Source organism: Myotis myotis, unplaced genomic scaffold, assembly GCF_014108235.1.
Source record: "Myotis myotis isolate mMyoMyo1 unplaced genomic scaffold, mMyoMyo1.p scaffold_m19_p_4, whole genome shotgun sequence".
NCBI classification, from domain to species: domain Eukaryota; kingdom Metazoa; phylum Chordata; class Mammalia; order Chiroptera; family Vespertilionidae; genus Myotis; species Myotis myotis.
This window is the reverse complement of record NW_023416346.1, coordinates 23,636,841-23,659,190: the sequence shown is the minus strand read 5'-3', so window position 1 is coordinate 23,659,190 and position 22,350 is coordinate 23,636,841. Positions and strand designations below refer to the sequence as shown.

The following is a 22,350-nucleotide window of genomic DNA, read 5'->3' as shown; positions in this document are numbered from 1 at the left end:
CTGCTGCTGCAGTCACAGCTCCAGTGCAACTTGATACAAGATTATTTGGTGATAGCAAAATAGGGAGACAAAGAAATAACCCCTAAAGGAAAGAAAAGGAGGACTCGCCAGAAAAGGAATTAAATGAAACAGAGGCACACAATTTGTCAGAAAAAGAATTTAGAGTAAGGGTCACACAGTTCATAATTCAGATGGATGAGAAAAATCAACAACTTATATAAGAATCAAAAGGAAATAAATAATGATATAGCTCCAATAAAAAACACTATGGAAGGTTTCAACAGTAGACTAGAAGAAGTGGAGGACCAAATTAGTGAATTAGAAGACAGGGCTGAAAAACACATCCAATCTGAACTGCAATTGGAGAAAAAAAATAAAAGGCAGGAGGAGAGCCTAAGGGAGCTTCGGCACAATGTGAATGAAGCAACATACGTATAATAGGGGTGCAGAACAACAAGAAGAAGAGCAATGGTTAGAAACCCTACTTGAAGAAATAATGTCAGAAAACTTCCCTGAATTGGGGAAGAAGAAAGTCACACAAGCAGAGTCCCAAAAATGATGAACCCAAAGAGACCCACACCAAGACACATCATAATTATGATGGCAAACATTAATGACAAAGAGAGAATCTTAAAGGCTGTAAGAGAGAGACAGAAAGTTACCTACAAGAGATCTCCCATTAGATTATCAAACCATTTCTTAACCGAAACACATCAAGCTAGAAAGGAATAGAAGGAAGTATACAAAGTGATGCAAAGCAAGGGACTGAATCCAAGAATACTCTATCCAGCAAGGCTATAATTCAAAATTGAAGGGGAAATCAGGAGCTTCACAGGCAAAGAAAAGGCTAAGTGATTTTATCACTACCAAGCCAACAATACAAGAAATGCTAAAGGGACTGTTGTAAAAAGAAGACATAAAAAGGGAAGCAGGAACACAGGCAGAAAAAAATAAAAATGGCTACCAACAAATTCCTATCAATAATGACTTTGAACATAAATGGCCTGAATGCTCCAATCAAAAGACATCGAGTGGCTGAATGGACAAGAAAATATGACCCATATATATGCTATCTGCAGGAGACCCACCTCAGAACAAAATACACACACAGACTGAGAGTGAAGAGATGGAAAATACATTTCAGACAAATGGAAATGAAAAAAAAAGCAATACTTATATTTGACAAAATAGGCCTCAAAGTGAAAGCCATAACAAGAGATAAGGAAGGCTACTTCATAATACTAAAGGGATCAATACCACAAGAAGATATAATTCTGATAGACATATATGCACCCAATACAGGGGTACCCAAATACATTAAAAAAAAACTTCTGGAAGAAATCAAGGGAGAGATCGACAACAATACAATCATAGTAGGAGATTTTAATATCCCACTGACATCACTGGATAAATCCTCTGGATCAAAATCAGCAAAGAAACATCAATCCTAAATGACTCACTAGATCAGATGGATGTAATTGGCATCTTCAGAAAATTCCACCCCATAGCTACAGAATATACATTCTTCACAAGTGCACATGGGACACTTTCAAAGATAGACCACATACTGAGTCACGAGCAAAGTCTCTCCAAATTCAAGAAGACTGAAATCATATCAAGCATCTTCTCAGACCACAATGGCATAATATTAGAAATCAAATACAATAAAAACAATTTAAAAAATCAAACATTTGGAGACTGAATAGCATGCTATTAAACAATGATTGGGTTACCAAAAAGATCAAAGAAGAAATAAAAAGCATCATGGCAATAAATGGCAATGAAAACACAACAATCCAAAATCTATGGGACACAGTGAAAGCAGTCTTGAGAGGGAAGTTCATAGCTCTACAGGTCTACCTGAAAAAAAAGAAAGAAAAAAAATGGTAATAAATTATCTAAGCCTGCAACTTAATCAGAAAGAGAGTAACAAGAAAAGCCCAGAGTAAGCAGAAGGAAGGAAATAATAAAGATCAGAGCAGAAATAAACAACATAGAGACAAAAAAAAGAAATACAAAAGATCAATGAAACCAAGAGGTGGTTCTTTGAAAGGATAAACAAGATTGATGAACTTCTAGCCAGGCTCACCAAAAAAACAAAGAGAGAGGACCCAAATAAAGAAAATCAGAAAGGAAAGAGGTGAAGTAACAACCGACACACAGACATACAAAGGATTATAAAAAAAGTACTACAAACAACCCTACTCCAACAAACTGGACAACCTTGACGAAATGGACACATTCCTAGAAAAATACAAGCTTACAAAACTCAATCAGGAAGAATAAAAAACCTGAATAGGCTGAAAACTACTGATGAAATTGAAACAGTAATCAAAAAACTTCCAGTTAACAAAAGCCATGGTCCAGATGGCTTTACATGTGAGTTTTACCAAATATTCAAAGAAGAACTAAAACCTATCCTTCTCAGACTATTCCAAAAAATTCAAGAGAAAAGCATACTTCCAAGCTCTTTCTATGGTGCCAGCATTACCCTAATCCCAAAACCAGATAAAGACACTACAAAGAAAAAGAATTACATGCCAATATTCCTGATGAACATAGATGCTAAAGTCCTCAACAAAATTCTAGCAAATTGGATCCAGCATTACATTAGAAAGATCATACATCATGACCAAGAGGGATTTATTCCAGGGATGCAAGGATAGCACAATATCTGCAAATCAAAAAACATGATACATCACGTAAACAAATTGAGAGATAAAAATCATATAGTCATATCAATTGATGCAGAAAGGCTATCTGACAAAATCCAACACCCTTTCCTGATAAAAACTCTAAGCAAAGTGGGAATAGAGGGATCATATCCCAACATAATAAAAGCCTTATATGGCAAACCTACATCCAACATCTTACTCAATTGGCAAAAATGAAAACCATTTCACCTAAGAACAGGAACAAGACAGGGATGCCCACTTTCACCACTCCTGTTCGACATAGTTCTGGAAGTGCTAGCCATAGCAATTAGAAAAAAAGAAGAAATAAAAGGTATCTAAATTGGAAAAGAAAATGTAAAACTGTCATTATTTGCAGATGACATGATATTGTACATAGAAAACCCTAGAGACTCCATCAAAAAATTATTAGACTTAATAAATGAATTCTGCAATGTAGCAGGATACAAAATTAATGCCAAGAAATCTAGGGCATTTTTATACACCATAATGAACTTACAGAAAGAGAGATTAAAAAAACAATCCCATTTACCATTGCAAAAAAAAAGATACCTAAGAATAAACTTAATTACGGAGGTAAAAGACCTGTACTCAGAAAAATACAGGACACCGAAAAAGAGATAGAGGAAGACATAAACAGATGGAAGAACATACGGATTGGTAGAATCAACATAATTAAAATGTCCATACTGCCCAAAGCAATCTATAGATTTAATGCACTCCCCATTAAAACAACAATGGCATATTTCACAGACCTAGAATGAACTCTCCAAAAATTCATCTGAAATAAAAAAGAGACCCCCAATAGCTGCAGCAATCCTGAGAAAGAAGAACAAAGTAGGAGGGATCTCAATACCAGATATCAAGCAGTATTACAAAGCCACTGTTCTCAAAACTGCCTGGCATTGGCACAAGAACAGACATATAGACCAATGGAATAGAATAGAGAACCCAGAAATTGATCCAAATCACTATGCTCAATTAATATTTGACAAAGGAGGCAAGAGCATACAATGGAATCAAGACAGTCTCTTCGATAAATGGTGCTGGGAAAATTGGGCAGGTACATACAAAAAAATGAAACTAGACCACCAACTTATACCATACACACAAATAAACTCAAAATGGATAAAGGACTAAAGCATAAGATGGGAAACCATAAAAAACTTAGAAGCCATAGGCAGCAAAACAGCAGACATTTGTCGTAGCAATATGTTCACTGGTACAGCTCCTAGGGCAATGGAAACTAAGGAGAAAATAAACAAATGGGACTACATTAAAATAAAAAGCTTCTGCCCTAACCGGTTTGGCTCAGTGGATAGAGCGTCGGCCTGCAGACTGAAGCGTCCTGGATTCGATTCCAGTCAAGGGCATGTACCTTGGTTGCAGGCACATCCCCAGTAGGGGGCGTGCAGGAGGCAGCTGATCGATGTTTCTCTCTCATCGATGTTTCTAACTCTCTATCCTTCTCCTTTCCTCTCTGTAAAAAAAATCAATAAAATGTATTTAAAAAAAACAAAACGCTTCTGCACAGCAAATGAAACCATCAACAAAGCAAGAAAGCCCACTGCATGGGAGAACATATTTGCCAATGTTATCTCCAATAAGGGTTTAATCTCCAAAATTTACAGGAAACCCATACAACTTAACAAAAGGAAGATAAACAATCCAATCAAAAAATGGGCAATGGACCTAAATAGACACTTTTTGAAAGAGGACATAAATAAGGCTGAGAGACATATGAAAACATGCTCAAAGTCACTAATCATCCGAGAGATGCAAATCAAAACAAAATGAGGTACCATCTCACACCTATCAGAATGGCTATCATCAACAAATCAACAAACAACAAGTCCTAGCAAGGATGAGGAAAAAAAGGAACCCTCTTGCTCTGCTGGTGAGAATGTAGACAATGGTGCAGACACTGTGGAAAACAGTATGGGATTTCCTCAAAAAATTAAAATGGAACCTCCATTTGACCCAGTAATCCCACTTCTAGGACTATAGCTCAAGAAATCAGAAACACCAATCAGAAAGGATATATGCACTCCTATGTTCATAGCAGTACAATATACAGTAGCTAAGAATTGGAAACAGCCTAAGTGCCCATCAGCAGATGAGTGGGTTAAAAAAAACTGTGATACATCTACACAATGAAATACTACCCTGCGGTAAAAAAGAAGGAATTCTTACCATTTGCAATGGCATGGATAGAACAGGAGAGTATTATGCTAAGCAAAGTAAGCCAGTCAGAGGAAGATAAATATCACATGATCTCAGTCATTTGTGGAATATAATGAACAACATAAACTGATGAACAAAAACAGATCCAGAGACAGAGAAGCATTGATCAGACCATCAAACCTCAGAGGGAAGGTAGGGGAAGGTGGGGGTAAGGGAGAGAGATCAACCAAAGGACTTGTATACATGCATATAAGCCTATCCAATAGACACAGACACCAGGGAGGTGAGAGCAAGAGTGGGGGGTGGGAGGGCAATGGGGGATAAGGATACATATGTAATACCTTAATCAATAAAGAAAAAAACAATAACAAATAGAACCAGAGTTTTAGAAGCATCGAACAGACTGTCCAATCTATGAGGGAAAGTGGGGAGTGAGGGGGTAAGAGATCAACCAAAGGACTTTTATGCATGCATATGAGCATAACCAATGGACACAGACAGTAGAGGGGTGGGGACATGTGCTGGAGGGTGGGGGTGGCCGGGGAGAGGTCCCTGGGTAAAAAGGGAGACTTATGTAATACTTTAAACAATAAATAATTTAAAATAATTTTTAATTATATACAAATGCATATACATATACAAATGCAGATATATATTTTAGAAAAGTAAACAACTTTTATCATGTGTAAATAAAATCCTAAAAGAACAACAACTTAGTATGTGCTACTTGATTAGGTGAGTGGCTTGACAGAATTAGTAATAAACATTTAAAGGAGATATATTCTACTTTCACTTATCATGAACTTCGAAAGACTTAGCTGAAAGTCAATACACAAAGGTGGTAACATTGGTTTTAATCACATATCTAAATGTATTGAAAAACCTCCAATTATTCTCTAAATGTCCATTTTTAGCAACTATTTACACAATGTATAAGTGTTTATTAAAATAGTGTTTCTCTCTCTCTCTCTCTCTCTCTCTCTCTCTCTCACACACACACACACACACACACACACACACACACACACACACTAAAAAGGACCAAACTAACTTTGCTAATAGACTCATACATTTATCTCATCTAAATATATGTAAAAGTCTGCTTACCGGACAAAAATGCAATGTCTTGCATTAAGAAATGACTGATGTCCTTTACACTGAGATGCAGCTCGGAATCTATGACAAATAAGAAAGAGAAACAACATATATGTTAAAGTACAGCTAGAACCATACACATGATTGCACATTGTGCTAAAAAGAACTCCAGGGGTCCCACAGATCTGTGTCCACACACATGTTGCTGATCTTCCCTTCTTTACTCTTCAGTTACATGGCAGGGAAATCTCACCGTTGAAAACATCACTAAGTAGGACCAGTGTCTTAGTTCTCAGAATCTATGCCCAGGATATAAACTACTCTCATTTGCCAGAAAGCCAGGGGCAAAGGTCCAAACTCTGAATATATAGGATGTCCCTAAAAAATGTATACACATACATTTTTGAGAGCTCAATTGATGTTTCTTTATTTTCAGATTTAACATATTGGAATTAATAATTATTCAAAGTGTGTATACATTTTTGGGACATCCTGCATATTCAAAGGTAGATAGCCATGGAGGCACTAAGGTAGATAGTCACGGAGACACTATCAAACTATCTTCTACTTCTGATAATGCCTTTTATGCCACAAAACTTTATTAGAAATTACAAATCACTTCTCAGATCTCTTATCTTATTAAATCCTTAAAATAACCTGAAAGGAAAGTATTATTATTATCCCATTTTATAAGTCAGGAAAAGAGTTGGAGAGTAAGTACAGTGAAACATGTGGCTTTTGAGTCAGACAGACCTGAATTCAAAATCTCAATTTGTTGCATTTATAGGCTGTACAAACGAGTGCAAGTTACTTAGGCTCTCAGCCTGTTTACTCACTTGTAAACTGGGCATAATAGCATCTACCTCACAGGGTGCTGTGCCAAGTAAATGCAAAATATCTGACATAATAATAGATCTTTTATAAACAGTATCATATTAACTCACCTTTGATCATTACAGCAGAACAATATCCATGCACTCATTGTTCAATATGTTTTAGTTGTCCCTGATCTTAAGTGCTGATTTCTAATGTTCAATTCTAGTGAACTCTATATAGGAGCCAAAAATCAAAGTCCACTACCTGCCTCTGGTCCATGAGCAAGACTAACTTTTTAAAAGAAAACAGGTCATCAAACTAGGCTATTTTGGATTATTGGTTTTAATGCCTGTGGTTTCACACCTCTTATAGAAGCCGTATTTTCCACTTGTCTCTGATACAAAAGGCATTCAAAGATCTAGTCTCTGGTGGTGTCAGGTAGATGACACATTACTCTTCTTAGTGCTCCTCAAATCATACAATATGGATATGGTTTATCAGGGTAAACCCTGCTCAACAGCATTACAAAAACAAATTCTCGATGGGTCCACACTAGACACCTGAATAGGGTATCTGTTACAGAATGACCCACCCCTCATCTTCCCCCAATTGAAACATAAAGCAATTAATTGACAAATTTATTTTCATAAGATCTATGCCATTAAAAATCTGCAATTTATTAGGACATAAAAATCAATTCCTAAAAATGTCTTGTAATGTTTTTAAAATGAGGCTCCTGGTATGTCCCAGGCCAAGGAGTACACTTCCACATTTTTGTGTCTTTATATCCAAAAAATGTTACATGTTTCCTCAGATAAAAGAATGTGTTTCTGTCAGCCACAAATATGTGTCCCACATTGACATTTTTAGACATGGAGACATGGAAGAAGGGTAAGAATGGGAATAATGCAAAGAGGACTAGAACTCTCTCTGCCCTTCAAGGCCTGTAAAAGTGGCAATGCCCCAAATGTTTTCTGCCATTTAAATAAGAGCATTAGGCCTGGCTGATGTGGCTCAGTGGTTGAGCGTCAACCACGAGTCATGATTTGATTTCCAGTCAGGGCACATGCCTGTTTGCAGGCTCGATCCCCAGTAGGGGTGTGCAGGAGGCAGCCCATCAATGATTGACATTTCTATCTCTCCCTTCCTCTCTCTGAAATCAATGAAAACATATTTTTAAAAGATAAAAAACAAGATGTTTATTAAATAAATAAACAAATAAATAAGATCATTAGGCATTAAAATATTCCTACATAATGAAATTCAAATCCCTCCCTGCTTTGATTAGTAAAAGATAAATTGATGAATTTTATGTCAGATGTCAGAAGTACTAATATCTGCAACTTCGTTTCTCCCACACCATTCAGGTTCCTACATAGGTACAGAAAGATGACCATTTACTCTAAATTTTTTAAATCCACTTATATAATAAGAGAGGTATCTGGCATAAAATAAAAGGCCAAGGACTGGGAGTGGGAGGCCCTGGGTTTAGTACTGGCTCTGTCAGAAAGCTGCTCTGTGATCCTGAGCAAGTCACTCCCTACCCCTCACCTCATTACCCCATTTTATTATTTTTCTTTATTGATTAAGGTATTACATATGTGTCCTTATCCTCCCATTTCCCCACCCCTAGCCCCCCACTCATGCCCTCACCCCCCTGGTGTCGGTGTCCATTGGTTAGGCTTATATGCATGCATACCAGTCCTTTGGTTGATCTCTCCTCCTTACCCCCACCCTCCCCTACCTTCCCTCAGAGGTTTGAGGATCTGATCGATGCTTCTCATTACCCCATTTTAGAAGTGAGGTATCCCATTTATAACAAATGCTTTCTAAGGCCCCTTACATTCTATAAGATCCAGTGGTGGGTAAAATCCATACATATAAGAAAAAACATACTGATGTTTCTATTGTAAAATGTCTTCCACAACTGAGCCAACAAAATAACATTTCCATACCAATGAAAAAGGATGAAATAACTAAGAGAGAAGTTGGTATTATTTTTAGAAATAATAAAGACATGAGCCAGAAACAGACTGAAGAGAGAGGAGATAACACATGAGAGGAAACAGAAGATACAGGTTATCACTGAGGAGCTACAAAAAAGAAATAGTGTCAACTTTATCCAAAGTCAGTACTCTGAGTTCCACTCAGCTTTGTATCTGATGTTCTTGAATTTCTGCACAGATTTACTACTGAAATACAAAAGAACAAATATGATTTATAATGTTCCTTTTGCTAACCCTTTAGACTCTTTTACTCCAGAGCATGATAAGTGAAAAGCCTGGATCACCAACGCTGGATGAAGTCCACATTACAGCATGTTCCTTGTTGGCTAGATTCACATTTGATAGGAGGGCTGTCAAGCTGTCCCAGGTAGGAAGCTCAATTACTCAAAAATGAAAAGCATGCATTCTCTACTTATGACTAGTTGCTAAACCCCAAAAAGGCCAGTTGAGAAGCCAAAAAAGAGGCACTAGGACAATAGGTAATCTGACAAACACCCTTGAATACACCCACTTGTAGCAGCTTTTCATTTAAGAGCCTTGCCGAAGAACCACGTGCTTGTAAAATAAAAAACACAATCAGGCACAACTGAAAACAAAAGACAAGAACAGTGCTTGCCAATTCATTCATTCCATAGATTGATCAGGAAGCAAAAGAAACAAGCTTTTATTGTGAAGTTATCACTAATATTTCTTCTAGAACATGAAAGGTAGTTGTGCAAAAGAGGATACAAGCTCCAATTTCAAATATGAAGAAATGTTTAAGTCCTAAAAGGTGTAAAAATAAATATTTAGGATGGTTCGCAGAGGAGGAAGGTATACCCATTCAATTTTGTTTGTGTCACTTGCAGAGATAGAGAACATTTGTCATCTTTATACAAGATACCCTTTATCATTTTTAAAAATTTTACATTCCTTAACTTTTTTAAACAAAGATTTATTGAGCACCTACTATATGCCAACTACTGTTGTAAGTTATAAACAGGTGTTCTAGGTAAAAGCAAAGGTTCATGATCAAGTAAGTTTTGTGAAATATTGGGGTTAAATATACTGAAAAATTCCCCAGCAAATACACATACAAGCATTGCAACTCCTTGTGTGTGTGAGCTATGTATGCAATGTTTCCCAAAACTATTTGATTACATACCCATTTTTTTGTTGTTTGTTTGGTTGGTTGAGTGTTTCTTTGGTTGGCTGGTTGATTTTGAGAGAGAGGGGAAGGGGGAGAATAAGAGAACTATAGAGACTCCAGGTGAAGAAGCACTTTGTTCTAGAAAATTTAGATGAAATGATGGCTATGGTATACAGAGAAACCCTTCCCTACCATTATTAGAGTTCATTTGAACTAAGGCTGAGCATCTCTGTGGCAAGGAAGCTAGAGAGGACAATCAAGCATGTAGTTCGACTGGAATAAATGATCTTTTATGTACCACTTATCCAAGCATCTATGCCTCCATGGTTTTGGCATATATTACCATTCCAAGGAATTTCTACTGAGTTTATTAATGACTCCCACAGGGAAAATTATAGTTTAGAAAGTAAATTGGCATCCATTAGCATTCTCATTTTTTAGAAAGCATTTTTACTCCATATTCCAGCAATATCTCCAACCCTTGAGCTTTATTTCAGTGACGCTCTCGTGTATATGTATCCCTTCCCAGGGGTTTCTGTTCATATAAAAATGAACAGGAGTCCTGAACCATGATGCACACACATGCATTTTGTCAAGGCAAACAAACTGAATAAAACAGCAAATACCTCTATTCTTAAGTTTTCCAAAAAATAAGAGGCAAAGATGCAGCACAAATAAAATAGAAAGGAAAATAAAGGAAATATCAACCAGTCAGATACAGTCTCTCCCATAGCACTCAACCCACTGCCACCACCAATATGAGAACAGGGGAAAGCATAGTAAATGATTAGCAATACATGTCATTTGTGGAGCTATGGCTTATAAACAACCTGTGAAGCACTGCATAAAGCAGTTTCTATACATTTTTTCTGGTCTTAACAATAATCCTTCAAAATGGATATTAAAACCCTCCTCTTACAGATGAGGAAACAAGCTCCCATTCATGTACTTATTCATTCAAGAAATTCATACTGGAAAATTACCAGGCACCAGCCACATTTTAGACCCAAGGTGGAATCTAGTAAAAGTTTTTTAGAAGTTCTTTTATGGGGTCACCTATTTGGTTCTCTAACCACAGATAGGCAATCAAAACTGTGCACTCGGAAGAATACATTCAATTAGCTCTAATGCAACTTATTAACTAGATATGACTCCATACCTCCCATTTTCTTTGAGCAAGGATTTCATCACTAACTATATCAAGAATGTTTATAAACATTTTTGAAAGAAACACCATTATTTTTACAGCCTGAAATTCTTAACAATGGTGCTTACTTTTAGTAATCACCTCTTTGAAAGTTCGCTATTGCTGATGTGCATGATTCAGATAAAACTAGGTTTTGTTTTGAGTCCTAAATCCTGCTGCAAGGCAGATGGAATTCTAGGAGTATAATTTTCCCTTTCAACATGAATGTCAGATACACTAGCCCATCTGTAAACAATAATGATTTAGCACATGCAACAAATTGAAGTGATGTCTTGATATGTGTTATGCTTTTAAAAGTGAAACAAATAAAAGGGTAATTGTGAAACCATCACAATATTAATTACCACTAAACTACAGCAGAACAAATTATGCAGCACTTTGTTCTGCAATAAAGTTACAATATGAAAGACTCACATAATTTTGTACTAACAAAAGGAAAGCAAGATTTTTGCTAAATCCTCCCTGTTAACAACCTACCAGACCTCCTTCCAATCCATTGTAATTCAATTCAGCAAACCACTGGGTTTCTATTTGCTCCTCTCTGTTAGTTGCTGTGGCCCATTGGAATATGAATAGCTTTTCAATTTAAAAAGCTTTAAAATTTAACAGAAGCTATGACATAAACAACTCACCATAATATAGCCTATAGTATGTGCTAAATCAGAAATACACAATATAGGGTATAAGGAGGAGAGAAATTATAACATAAAAAGTAAGAGTGAGAAAAAGGAAGGTTTCTTAGATGATGTGACATTTGAGCAGGGCCTTGATAATTTATAAGGATTCAAATATATGGACAGGGGGATAGAAGAGGACTTTCTACTAGACACTGCCACAGGAGTAGTTAAAAAAATAGGGGACTATATATGGCCTGATATGGTTTGAATTTAGAGTGTGGGCAAGTCTAGCTAAAACCAGAAAGCAAGACTAGAAGCTAAAAGTGGAGAACTTTGCAGGCCTTCAGAGGAGAGCAAGCTTCTGGAATGTCTTTGATCCAGGATCACTGACTTAACACAAAGGTATTTTCCAAGCAAGCAACTCTTACAAGAGAAAAGCAGGGATGTAGAAATTGGTAGACCCTACAATCAATTAACTACCAAGTTTTGGTGCAGCTTCATGCAATTCACTGAAAGTTCTCTATGGCTCCAGTTGTTTATAAGCACCTATACAACACAAAGCCTGTGGGAAGGGAAATGGAAAGCCCCTCTTTTGTGTTATGAACTCCAAATAAAACTTGGTTTGAGTACTATTCTAAGATTTTGCTTTGTGTCTGTTTGTTGTAATAAATACTAGTTATGAGTACGAATATATGAGTCCTGTGAGTCCATCTAGTAAATCATCAAACCTGAGGTAGTCTTGAGGATTTCCAAAACACAATCACTTCCCCAAAGAAAGAAGTGAAACTATCTGTATTTACAATATGATCTTGTATATACAAAATGCTAAGGAATTCACACACAGGGACACACATATAATAAAACAAGTTCAGCAAGTACAATATATTAGATCAATATACAAAAATCAATTGTAATTGTATTGTGCAAAGTATAAGTGCACAACTTATACTCTGAAACTGCAAAACATTGAAAGAAAGTAAAGATGATCTAATTAAATGGAAACCCATCCAACATTCATGGCCATATATAGTCCCCATTTTTTAACTACTCCTGTGGCAATATTCACTTAATTGTATACAGATTCTAAGCAATCCCTCTCATAATCTTAGCTGGATTTTTTATCCTCCAGAAACTGACAAGTTGATCCTAAAATTTATATAGAAATGCATGGGAGACAGATTAACCAAAACAGTCTTGAAAAAAATGAATAAAGTTCATACTTCCAAAGCTACAATAATAAATAAGACAGAGTAGTAGTGGCATAATCCTATATAATAAAACCTTAATATGCAAATTGACTGAAGAGTGGAATGACTGGTCGCTATGATGGGCACTGACCACCAGGGGGCAGATGCTTAATGCAGGAGCTGCTCACTGCCTCCCGAGAGGGAGGCAATCAGCAGGTGCCAGCAGAGGCCCCCTAATCACCCCGCCTGCCCAAGGCCCCACAGATGGCCCCGATCACCGTCCAGGCCTAGGGACCCTACTCTATATATTGGGAACAGTCTCTTAGATTTAAAAATTAAAACCTGGCAAGGCTACTCTAACACTGAAAAAACAAGATGATGCAGCGATGACATGCATGTACTCTGGCTTGCACATTTTGTGGTCAGCCCTGATTCTGACACTTTTAACTGTGTGACAAAACCCATTACTTAACTTCTCTCTGCTTCACTTTTTCCACCCATAAGATGGGGAAAATGGTACTACTGCCTCAGAAGGATCGTGTTATGTACTACTTTTTATAATCAGGGCAAAAAAAAAATGTAGCTGCCCATACAATAGCAAGATACCTTTCACCTGTATGAAAAGTATTGTCACTGGTGCATGCAGTATACCAGATTGCGAGAGGGATGTCCAACTGCCGGTTTTGGTCCAACATCCCCCAACGGGTCCGGATTGCAAGAGGATACAGGCTGGGCTGAGAGACACCCCCACCATGCAAAATTTTGTGCACTGGGCCTTTAATGATAGACATAAAGATCAATGGAATAGAATTGAGAGTCCCAAAATTAGCCCATGTATCTAAAGTCAATTGATTTTTTAACAAGCACAAGACAATTCAATAAGGAAAGAATAGCCTTTTCAACAAATGATAATGGGACAACAGGATATCTACATTCAAAAGAATGAAGTTGAACCCCTACTTTACACCATAAAAAAAAACTCACAGTGGATCAAATATTGAAATATAAGACCTAAGACAGTAACATTCTTAAAATAAAAGAATAAATCTTTGTGACCTTGCATTAAGCAAAACCTTCATATATATGACATCAAAATCAAAGCAACAATAGAAAAAAAAAAACATAAATTTTGGCTTTGTCAAAATTTAAACTTTTATGTTTCAAAGGACACTAACAAGAAGGGAGAATATATTTGTGAATTATCTGCTAAGGAATAAGGAACAAAAAGAACACTTACTAATCTAATCTAATAAAAGACAAACATGCAATTGACCATACCTTCGCTATGCCTTAAGCCATGCCTTAAGCCATGCCCACCAGTCAATCCGAGCAACTATATGCAAATTAACCCAACCAAGATGGCGGCCAGCAGCCACGGAGCTGGACCAAGCAGGAGGCTTGGTTGCTCCAGTGATGGAGGAAGCCAAGCTTCCCGCCTGCTGCGGTTCTGAGCTCCACTGAAGGCAACAAAGTTTCAATTACATAAGATAAATAAACCCCAGATACCTGCTTTCAGCCGGCCGTGGCCACAGAGCTGGAGCAAGCAGGAGGCTTGGTTGCTCCAGTGATGGAGGAAGCCAAGCTTCCCACCTGCTGCAGCCAGCTCTGAGCTCCACTGAAGGCAACAAAGTTTCAATTATAGAAGGTAAATAAATCCCAGAATAAAAGAAAAAAGAAAAAGAGGAGAAGTTGGGAGCTTCCATTGCCCGGGGGCTTGGCCAGCCTGAAAACAGCCCTCAGCCCCTCACCCAGACTGGCCAGGCAACCCAGTGGGGACCCCCCACCCTAAAGGGGGTGTGGCAAGCCTGAAAACAGCCATCAGACCCTCACCCAGGCTGGCCAAACCTCCATGGGGTGAGGGTGCCCACTGAGGGGGGGCTTGACCAGCCTGCAAACAGCCATCAGCCCCTCACCCAGGCTGGCCAGGCACCCCAGTGGGGACCCCCACCCTGAAGGGGGTGTGACCAGCCTGCAAACACCCATCAGCCTCTCACCCAGGCTGGCCAGGCACTCCAGTGGGACCCCCAACCTGAAATGGGATACCCTTCAGGGCAAACCAGCCAGCCCCCACCCATGCACCAGGCCTCTATCCTATATAATAAAAGGGTAATATGCAAACTGACTAGGAATGACTGGCCACTATGACAAACACTGACCACCAGGGGGCAGACGCTCAATGCAGAAGCTCTGCTCAGCCACAAGCCAGGCTGACAGCTGCCAGTACAGCGGTGGTGGTGGGAGCCTCTCCCGCCTCCTCAGCAGCACTAAGGATGTCAGATTGCAGCTTAGGACTGCTCCCTGTTGGCAAGTGGACATCCCCCAAGGGCTCCAGGGCTGCCAGAGGGATGTCTGATTGCCAGCTTAGGCCCAATCCCCCAGGGAGCGGGCCTAAGTCAGCAGGTGGTCATCCCCTGAGGGGTCCCAGACTGCGAGAGGGCACAGGCTGGGCTGAGGGACCCCCCCCCCCCAGTGCACAAATTTTTGTGCACCAAGCCTCTAGTCAATAATAAAAGAGCAAATAACAATTGAAATGGACAAAGGATTTGAATAAACACATCTCCAAATAAGGTATAAAAATGGCCAATAAGCACATGTAAGGATGCTCAACATCATTTAGTCATTATGAAATGCATGTTAAAACAGCGAGATACACACTTCACACCCATGGAGATGGCTGTAATAAAAAAATGGACAATAACAAGTGTTAGTAAGTATGTGGACAAATTAGAACCTTCATACACTGTTCATGGGAATGCAAGATGGTTCAGCCCCTGTGTAAAACAGCTGTGCAATTCCTCAAAAAGTTAAAAAGTTACCATATGACTGAGCAATTCTACTTCTAGGTATGTACCCCCAAAAATGAAAACATACATCTACACCTGTACATGAATGTTAATAGCATTATTCATAATAATCAAAAGGTGAAAACAACACAAGTGCCCATCAACTGAAGGATGGATAAACAAAATGTGGTATATTCGTACAAAGGAATATTTTTTGACAAAAAAAAAGTAACAAAGGACTGATACACACAACAACATAAATGAATCTTGAAAAGATATTGCTAAGTGTAAGAAGTGACAGATTTTTATTTAATTTATATGAAATATCCATAATAGACATATAGAGAGAGAGACAGAAAGTATTTTAGTGGTTGGTTAAAAATAGGGGTATGGGGTGATTGGGGACTGACCACTGAAGGACACAGGGTATCTTTTATGAATGATAAAATGTCATAAAACCAATTGCAGTGATGGTTACAATCTGTGAATGTGCTAATAAAAACATTGAATGTTACACTTCAAATGGGTAAATTGTATGGTATGTGAATTATATCTCAATAGAACTGTTACAAAAAAAATAAATAAAGGAAAGTGAGGTTTGCAACAAAAAAGTTCATTTGAGCACAGGATGTACTTTCTGCATTTCTCCTTCCCAATGAATTTAATCATGAAAAAAAAATAGAAGGGAGCTCAAGTTTTAGAAATATATGTTAAAGAAAAAAAGATGAAGGTTGAGCATAAAGATAAACCACAATGATATCACAGAATAAGTTAACATGATTGTTATATTTCAGCGGTTCTCAACCTGTGGGTCGCGACCCCTTTGGGGTCAACGAACTTTTCACAGGAGTTGCCTAAGACCATCGGAAGACACATATATAATTACATATTATTTTTGTGATTAATCACTATGCTTTAATTATGTTCAATTTGTAACAATGAAATTGGGGGTCACCACAACATGAGGAACTGTATTAAAGGGTCACGGCATTAGGAAGATTTAGAACAACTATAATATATTTGGATGTTATTTTGAATGATTTATACTCATAAAATTCTTATTTTTTTGTTCGTCCAGTGTTGCTCTGTGATTGAGCATCACCCCATGCACCAAGAGGTTGCTGACTCAATCCCCAGTCAGAATATGCCTGGGTGCTGGCTTGATGCCTAGTAGGGGGTGTGCTGGAGGCAGCCTATCAATATTTCTATCTCTCTCTCCCTTCCTCTCTCTGAAATCAATAAAAACATATTTTTAAAAAATCTAATTTTTTAACATAAATAAGTCTTTCTTATAGAGGTAATTAGCATAGTATTTTTGAGTGCATGCTCCAGAGACAGATTGCCTGGATTCCAATTCCAGCTCACAAGTTTTATGGCATTGGACAAGCTTGCATAAACTCTCTGTGTCTCAGTTTCATTTACTGGTAAAATGGGGAAAATGATAATACCTATTTCATGGGGTTACTGTAATGTTAAAGTTGTTAATACATGCAAACACTTGGAACAGTGCCTAGTATATGGTAAATGCTCAATAAGTATTAGCCATTGTTATAGAAAAAATAATAACATCATAATTCAAAATATTCAGTGTACAAGTAAGCATCCAGGTAGTGGCAGACAATGACTGAATTAGCATTATGCTTATGCAAAGATTTTAATTCTCACCTTCCCCAGTCACAACTGCTTCAAGAGGAAAAGGGGGACAGGCAGAAGTAAAAGAGGGCAAAGGAGGGAGGGATAAATGGCAGCCAGAATACCATTCCCATCTTTCAGTTCATCTGCAAATAGGGGAATAAGACTATGGTTCCTTAGCCATATATCAGGTCTTATATAAAAGGAACACTCTTAAATTACATCACATTTGAATATAAAAATTGAACTTTCAAGTCTAAAAAACATGGAAGAGCTTCTCTTATTGGTCACAATGGGGACTGAAAATCCTGAAAAACCTTCCTGGTACAAAACACAAAAACATAGTGGGAAAAATAAATTTAAAGCCTTTCTAATGCATGGCTGAGCTGGCAAAAAAGACAAGAAAATTCTCAGAGGTCAAAACCACTACTAAGGCAAATGTCCTGAGAAATAAGACAACTAAGAACAGTCATTGCCCCTGGGCATCTGCTAATTCCCAGGTGACTTACAATTTGATTTTAATGGTCATGCACTAGAGAAGATTCAAAGCCTACAGCATTAGGATCACATCAGAGAAAATACAGGAGAATATCTGTATGGCCTGTGGGTAGGATAGAATTTTTTAATGAGGATACAAGAAACACAAACCATAAAGGAAAAGACTGATAATTTAGGCAACATTAAATTAAAATTTTGTTTTCATCCAAAGACACCATAAAAAATGAGACAAGTCATAAATTGTGTATAGATATTTATAATACATATAAGTTACAAACAAATACTATCAAGAATATATAAAAGATTCTAAGTCAATTTAAAAAAAGACAAACCAGTAAGTAGAAAAATAGGGAAAAAATAACACACAGGCATTTCACAGAAGAAACAGGAATGGCCAATAAACATCTGAAGAGATCGCCCTAACCGGTTTGGCTCAGTGGATAGAGTGTCGGCCTGCTGACTTGAGGGTCCCAGGTTTGATTATGGTCAAGGGCTTGTGCCTTGGTTGCGGGCACATCCCCAGTGGGGAGTGTGCAGGAGGCAGCTGATCGATGTTTCTCTCTCATCGATGTTTCTGACTCTCTACCCCTCTCCCTTCCTCTCTGTAAAAAAAAAAAAAAAATCAATAAAATATATTTTTTAAAAAATTTAAAAAAAAACATCTGAAGAGATCTTCAGTGCATTTGCAATGTGTGAAATGCAATGTCAAGGACAGTAAGATAATCTTTTATACCCACCAGTTAAGCATCAACTTTTTAAAAGATCAACATTCGCTGTGACCAGTTTGGCTCAGTGGATAGAGCGTCGGCCTGCGGACTGAAAGGTCCCAGGTTCGATTCCGGTCAAGTGCATGTACCTTGGTTGCAGGCACATCCCCAGTAGGGGGTGTGCAGGAGGCAGCTGATCGATGTTTCTCTCTCATCGATGTTTCTGACTCTCTATCCCTCTCCCTTCCTCTCTGTGAAAAATCAATAAAATATATTTTTAAATAAATAATTAATAAATAAATAAATAAATAAATAAATAAATAAATCAACATTAGCAAGGACCTATATGTTTAACAACATAATCACTATAGATATGTTTTGGTTTTGGCCTTGGCTTTTACCACAGATTTCTTTTTTCATAAAACATCCATTTTTTAAGTTCTTTATTGTTTAAAGTATTACATATGTCTCCTTTTTCCCCCATTGACCTCTCCCCAGCCACCCTCACCCCCCAGTACATGCCCTTACCCCCCTAGTGTCTGTGTCCATTGACTATGCTTATATGCATGCATACAAGTCCTTTGGTTGATCTCTTACCCCCTCCTCTCCCTCTACTGCCTTCCCTCTGAAGTTTGAGGGTCATAAAATACCTATTTTTAAAGAACACCTTAAAAATTGTTTTAGTGGCCCAAACCAGGTGGATCATTTCATTGGAGTGTCGTCCTGTACACCAAAAACGTTGTGGGTTCGATTCCCAGTCAGGGCACATACCTGAGTGGTATGTTCAAGCCCCAATCAGGATGTATATGGTAGGCAACCAATCAATGTTTACCTTTCCCATTGATGTTTCTTTTTTTCTGTCTCTCCCTCTCTATATAAAATCAATAAACATATCCTCAGGTGAGGATTAAAAAAAAAAAAAAACTGTTTTAGCCCAAGCTGGTTTGGCTTAGTGGATAGAGTGTTGGCCTGTGGACCGAAGGGTCCTGGATTCGATTCCAGTGAAGGTCATGTACCTCGGTTTCAGGCTCCTTCCCAGCTCTGGCCCTGGTTGGGCACGTCCAGGAGGCAACCAATCAATGTGTTTCTCTCACATTGACATTTCTCTCCGTCTTTCCCTCTTTCTTCCACTCTCCCTAAAAATCAATGGAAAAATATCCTCTTGTGAGGATAAAATTTTTTTAAAAAAAACTGTTTTAGCAATAACTGAAAGAAAACATATCATGTAGTTTTACCCCAATAGATCTGAAGAGTAAGTACAGTGACTTTACACAGTCTAAAATAGGGGGTGGGGATCAGTTAGTTGGGGCAACAAAAATTACAGGAACTCTGAGGTTGTGTTAAAGACTTGTATAATGTTAAATCAAAAATTTGGATGTATTGCCTGAGTATCTACTAGGCATTCAACATTGTTTTACCACAATAACACAGCACATAACAATGAATAGGTTCCAACTCACGGAAGTGCATTCACGAATCCTGCTGTCCTCAGATGCTCAACCTTTAAATTGGGCTTTGAAGGAAGGAACTGTGGAATGATTTTACCCCCAGGTAGCCTGAAACAGAACTCTAGGGAAAGATGGGAAATGAGAGGAAGAGTGGATGAAGGGAGAAAATCCTATATAATAAAAGGGTAATATGCAAATTGACACTAACAGAAGAACAACCAGAACAACCACTGGACCAATCACTATGAGGCACACTGACCACCTCTTGTACCCTTTCCCTGGCTGGCAGGCTCTAATCGCCTGATGGAGAACAGGGAACAGGGGGTGGGTGGCAGGGGACGCAGGCGGCGCCAGGCCAAGGTCCCGCCCTGCCAATTGCCCCACACACAGAGGGTGACCATGGCAGGGGCGGGGCCAGCGAGCAGGCGGGAACAGCCAACTTCTTAGTCCCTTCCCCTGGCGGTCAGGCACCAATCACCCGATGGTGAAAGGGGAACCAGGGGCTGGTTGATGGCGGGGGGTGGGGCCGGCTGGGGGCAGCCAGGGAAGATGGCCCTGATCGCAGGCCAGGTCTAGGGACCATACCCACGCACAAATTTCATGTGCCGGGCCTCTAGTAGGAATATAAAATAGGAACCCATGGTTCAACAAAACTTTAAGTGTCTCTGTCATTTATCATCCACTCTCCTCATTCATGTATTTTTTCTTTCAACAAATCTCTGGTAGACTCCCATCTTATGCCAGGCCTTGTGCAGTGATGAGGACACTGGCCCAATCTCATGGGTTTCTTCATTTAGGAACAGGAGGCAATTACAGTGCAGAGAGCCAAGTGTTACAAAAGTTTTGAGCCAGGATGCTGTGAGCACACAAAGAAAAGATATCTAGTACTAAACTGATAAAAACAGATGATGTATAAAAAAATGAAAGAAAAAAAATAGTTTTATGGCCTAACCTATGCTGAATACCTCCTGGAACTCACTTTCAGCACAATTTCCAGGTCATGACTCAATGTTATACTAAGGTCTATGGACACTTAGCTGCTTCCAAGAACAAGAGCAATCCACAAGTGAGCTCACTCATTTTTTTCACAGAGCAGACACATATTGCAAGAGACAGGGAATGATTCATTTCTGTAACTCTTGCAAACACTGATGTTTATGTGTTTACTAGTAGCCCTGCGCATGAATCTGTGTGCGAGTAACTCGCTGCCACTTGCCTCAGCTGGCTACCCGGGCCACTGCTGCTGGTAGCTCTCCGCTGCTCATAGCTCACTGCCCTGCCCCCCTGTAGCTCTTCGCCATTTGTAGATCGGTTGTGACGTTACAGCATCCTGGCTCATTTGCATATTACACTATTATTATATTAGATGTGCATGCATATAGTGTACAAATATGGAAATATTAAGTATTGTACCAAAAATGGCTGATTTTGAAAGTTCACTCTTCCATCTTTAAAATCACGTTAAATCAATATGCAATTATGAGGATGCTCACACTGATAAGAAAAACATTAGTGTGAAGCCTTTTCTTACTATTCTCTAGTGCTAAAGCTCTGTTTAGTGACTTGATCATGTGTCTTTTAAAATTGAAAGTCAATAAAAATAGACAAAATCTTTGCAAAATGCTGGAACTATGGCTTTTAAGATGTATCAGCATCTACTAGAAATATCAGGGGGAACACTTTGTAAACTGTCTAACCACTATGCTGTATACCTGAAACCAATACAATATAATACTGAAAGTAAATTGTAATTGTATTGGCATCATCTTCAAAACTCTACATTATCTGTTATGAAAATAAATATATTTGAGAATTAGTTTCCTAGGGTCCCTCTGAAAGCACAGTTTTAAAAAGTTCTTCATCCCACAATTTTGAATGTCCCCGATTATTCCTTAACAGAAGAAAGTCGGGGAAAAGGAATGTAAATCTAGGGCAGGGGTGGGCAAACTTTTTGACTCGAGGGCCACAATGGGTTCTTAAACTGGACCGGAGGGCTGGAACAAAAGCATGGATGGAGTGTTTGTGTGAACTAATATAAATTCAAAGTAAACATCATTACATAAAAGGGTACAGTCTTTTTTTTTTTTTTTTTTTTTAGTTTTATTCATTTCAAACGGGCTGGATCTGGCCCGTGGGCCGTAGTTTGCCCACGGCTGGTCTAGGGGCATCACTTTACTCATCCAAATCATCCTCATTCAGTACCTGCAATGCAAATGAGCAGAGACACGTATGAACATTAGCGTAAAGACAAAATGACAATCCATAACCACTATAGCCATGGCCACCACTAGATAATTCTAAACATGCTAGCTTAGCAACATGTAAATATTAATATTAGTCACTTTTTA

General features: G+C 38.4%; 1 protein-coding gene across 1 annotated transcript in view; it reads right to left on the bottom strand.

The window, feature by feature from the left end:
- Window positions 1-22,350, bottom strand: part of MCF2 (MCF.2 cell line derived transforming sequence) — a 129,485-nt gene that overhangs the window by 75,880 nt on the left and 31,255 nt on the right. The window contains 1 exon segment of the mRNA XM_036305705.1: window positions 5,985-6,053. Coding sequence (XP_036161598.1) covers window positions 5,985-6,053 — 69 coding nt within the window.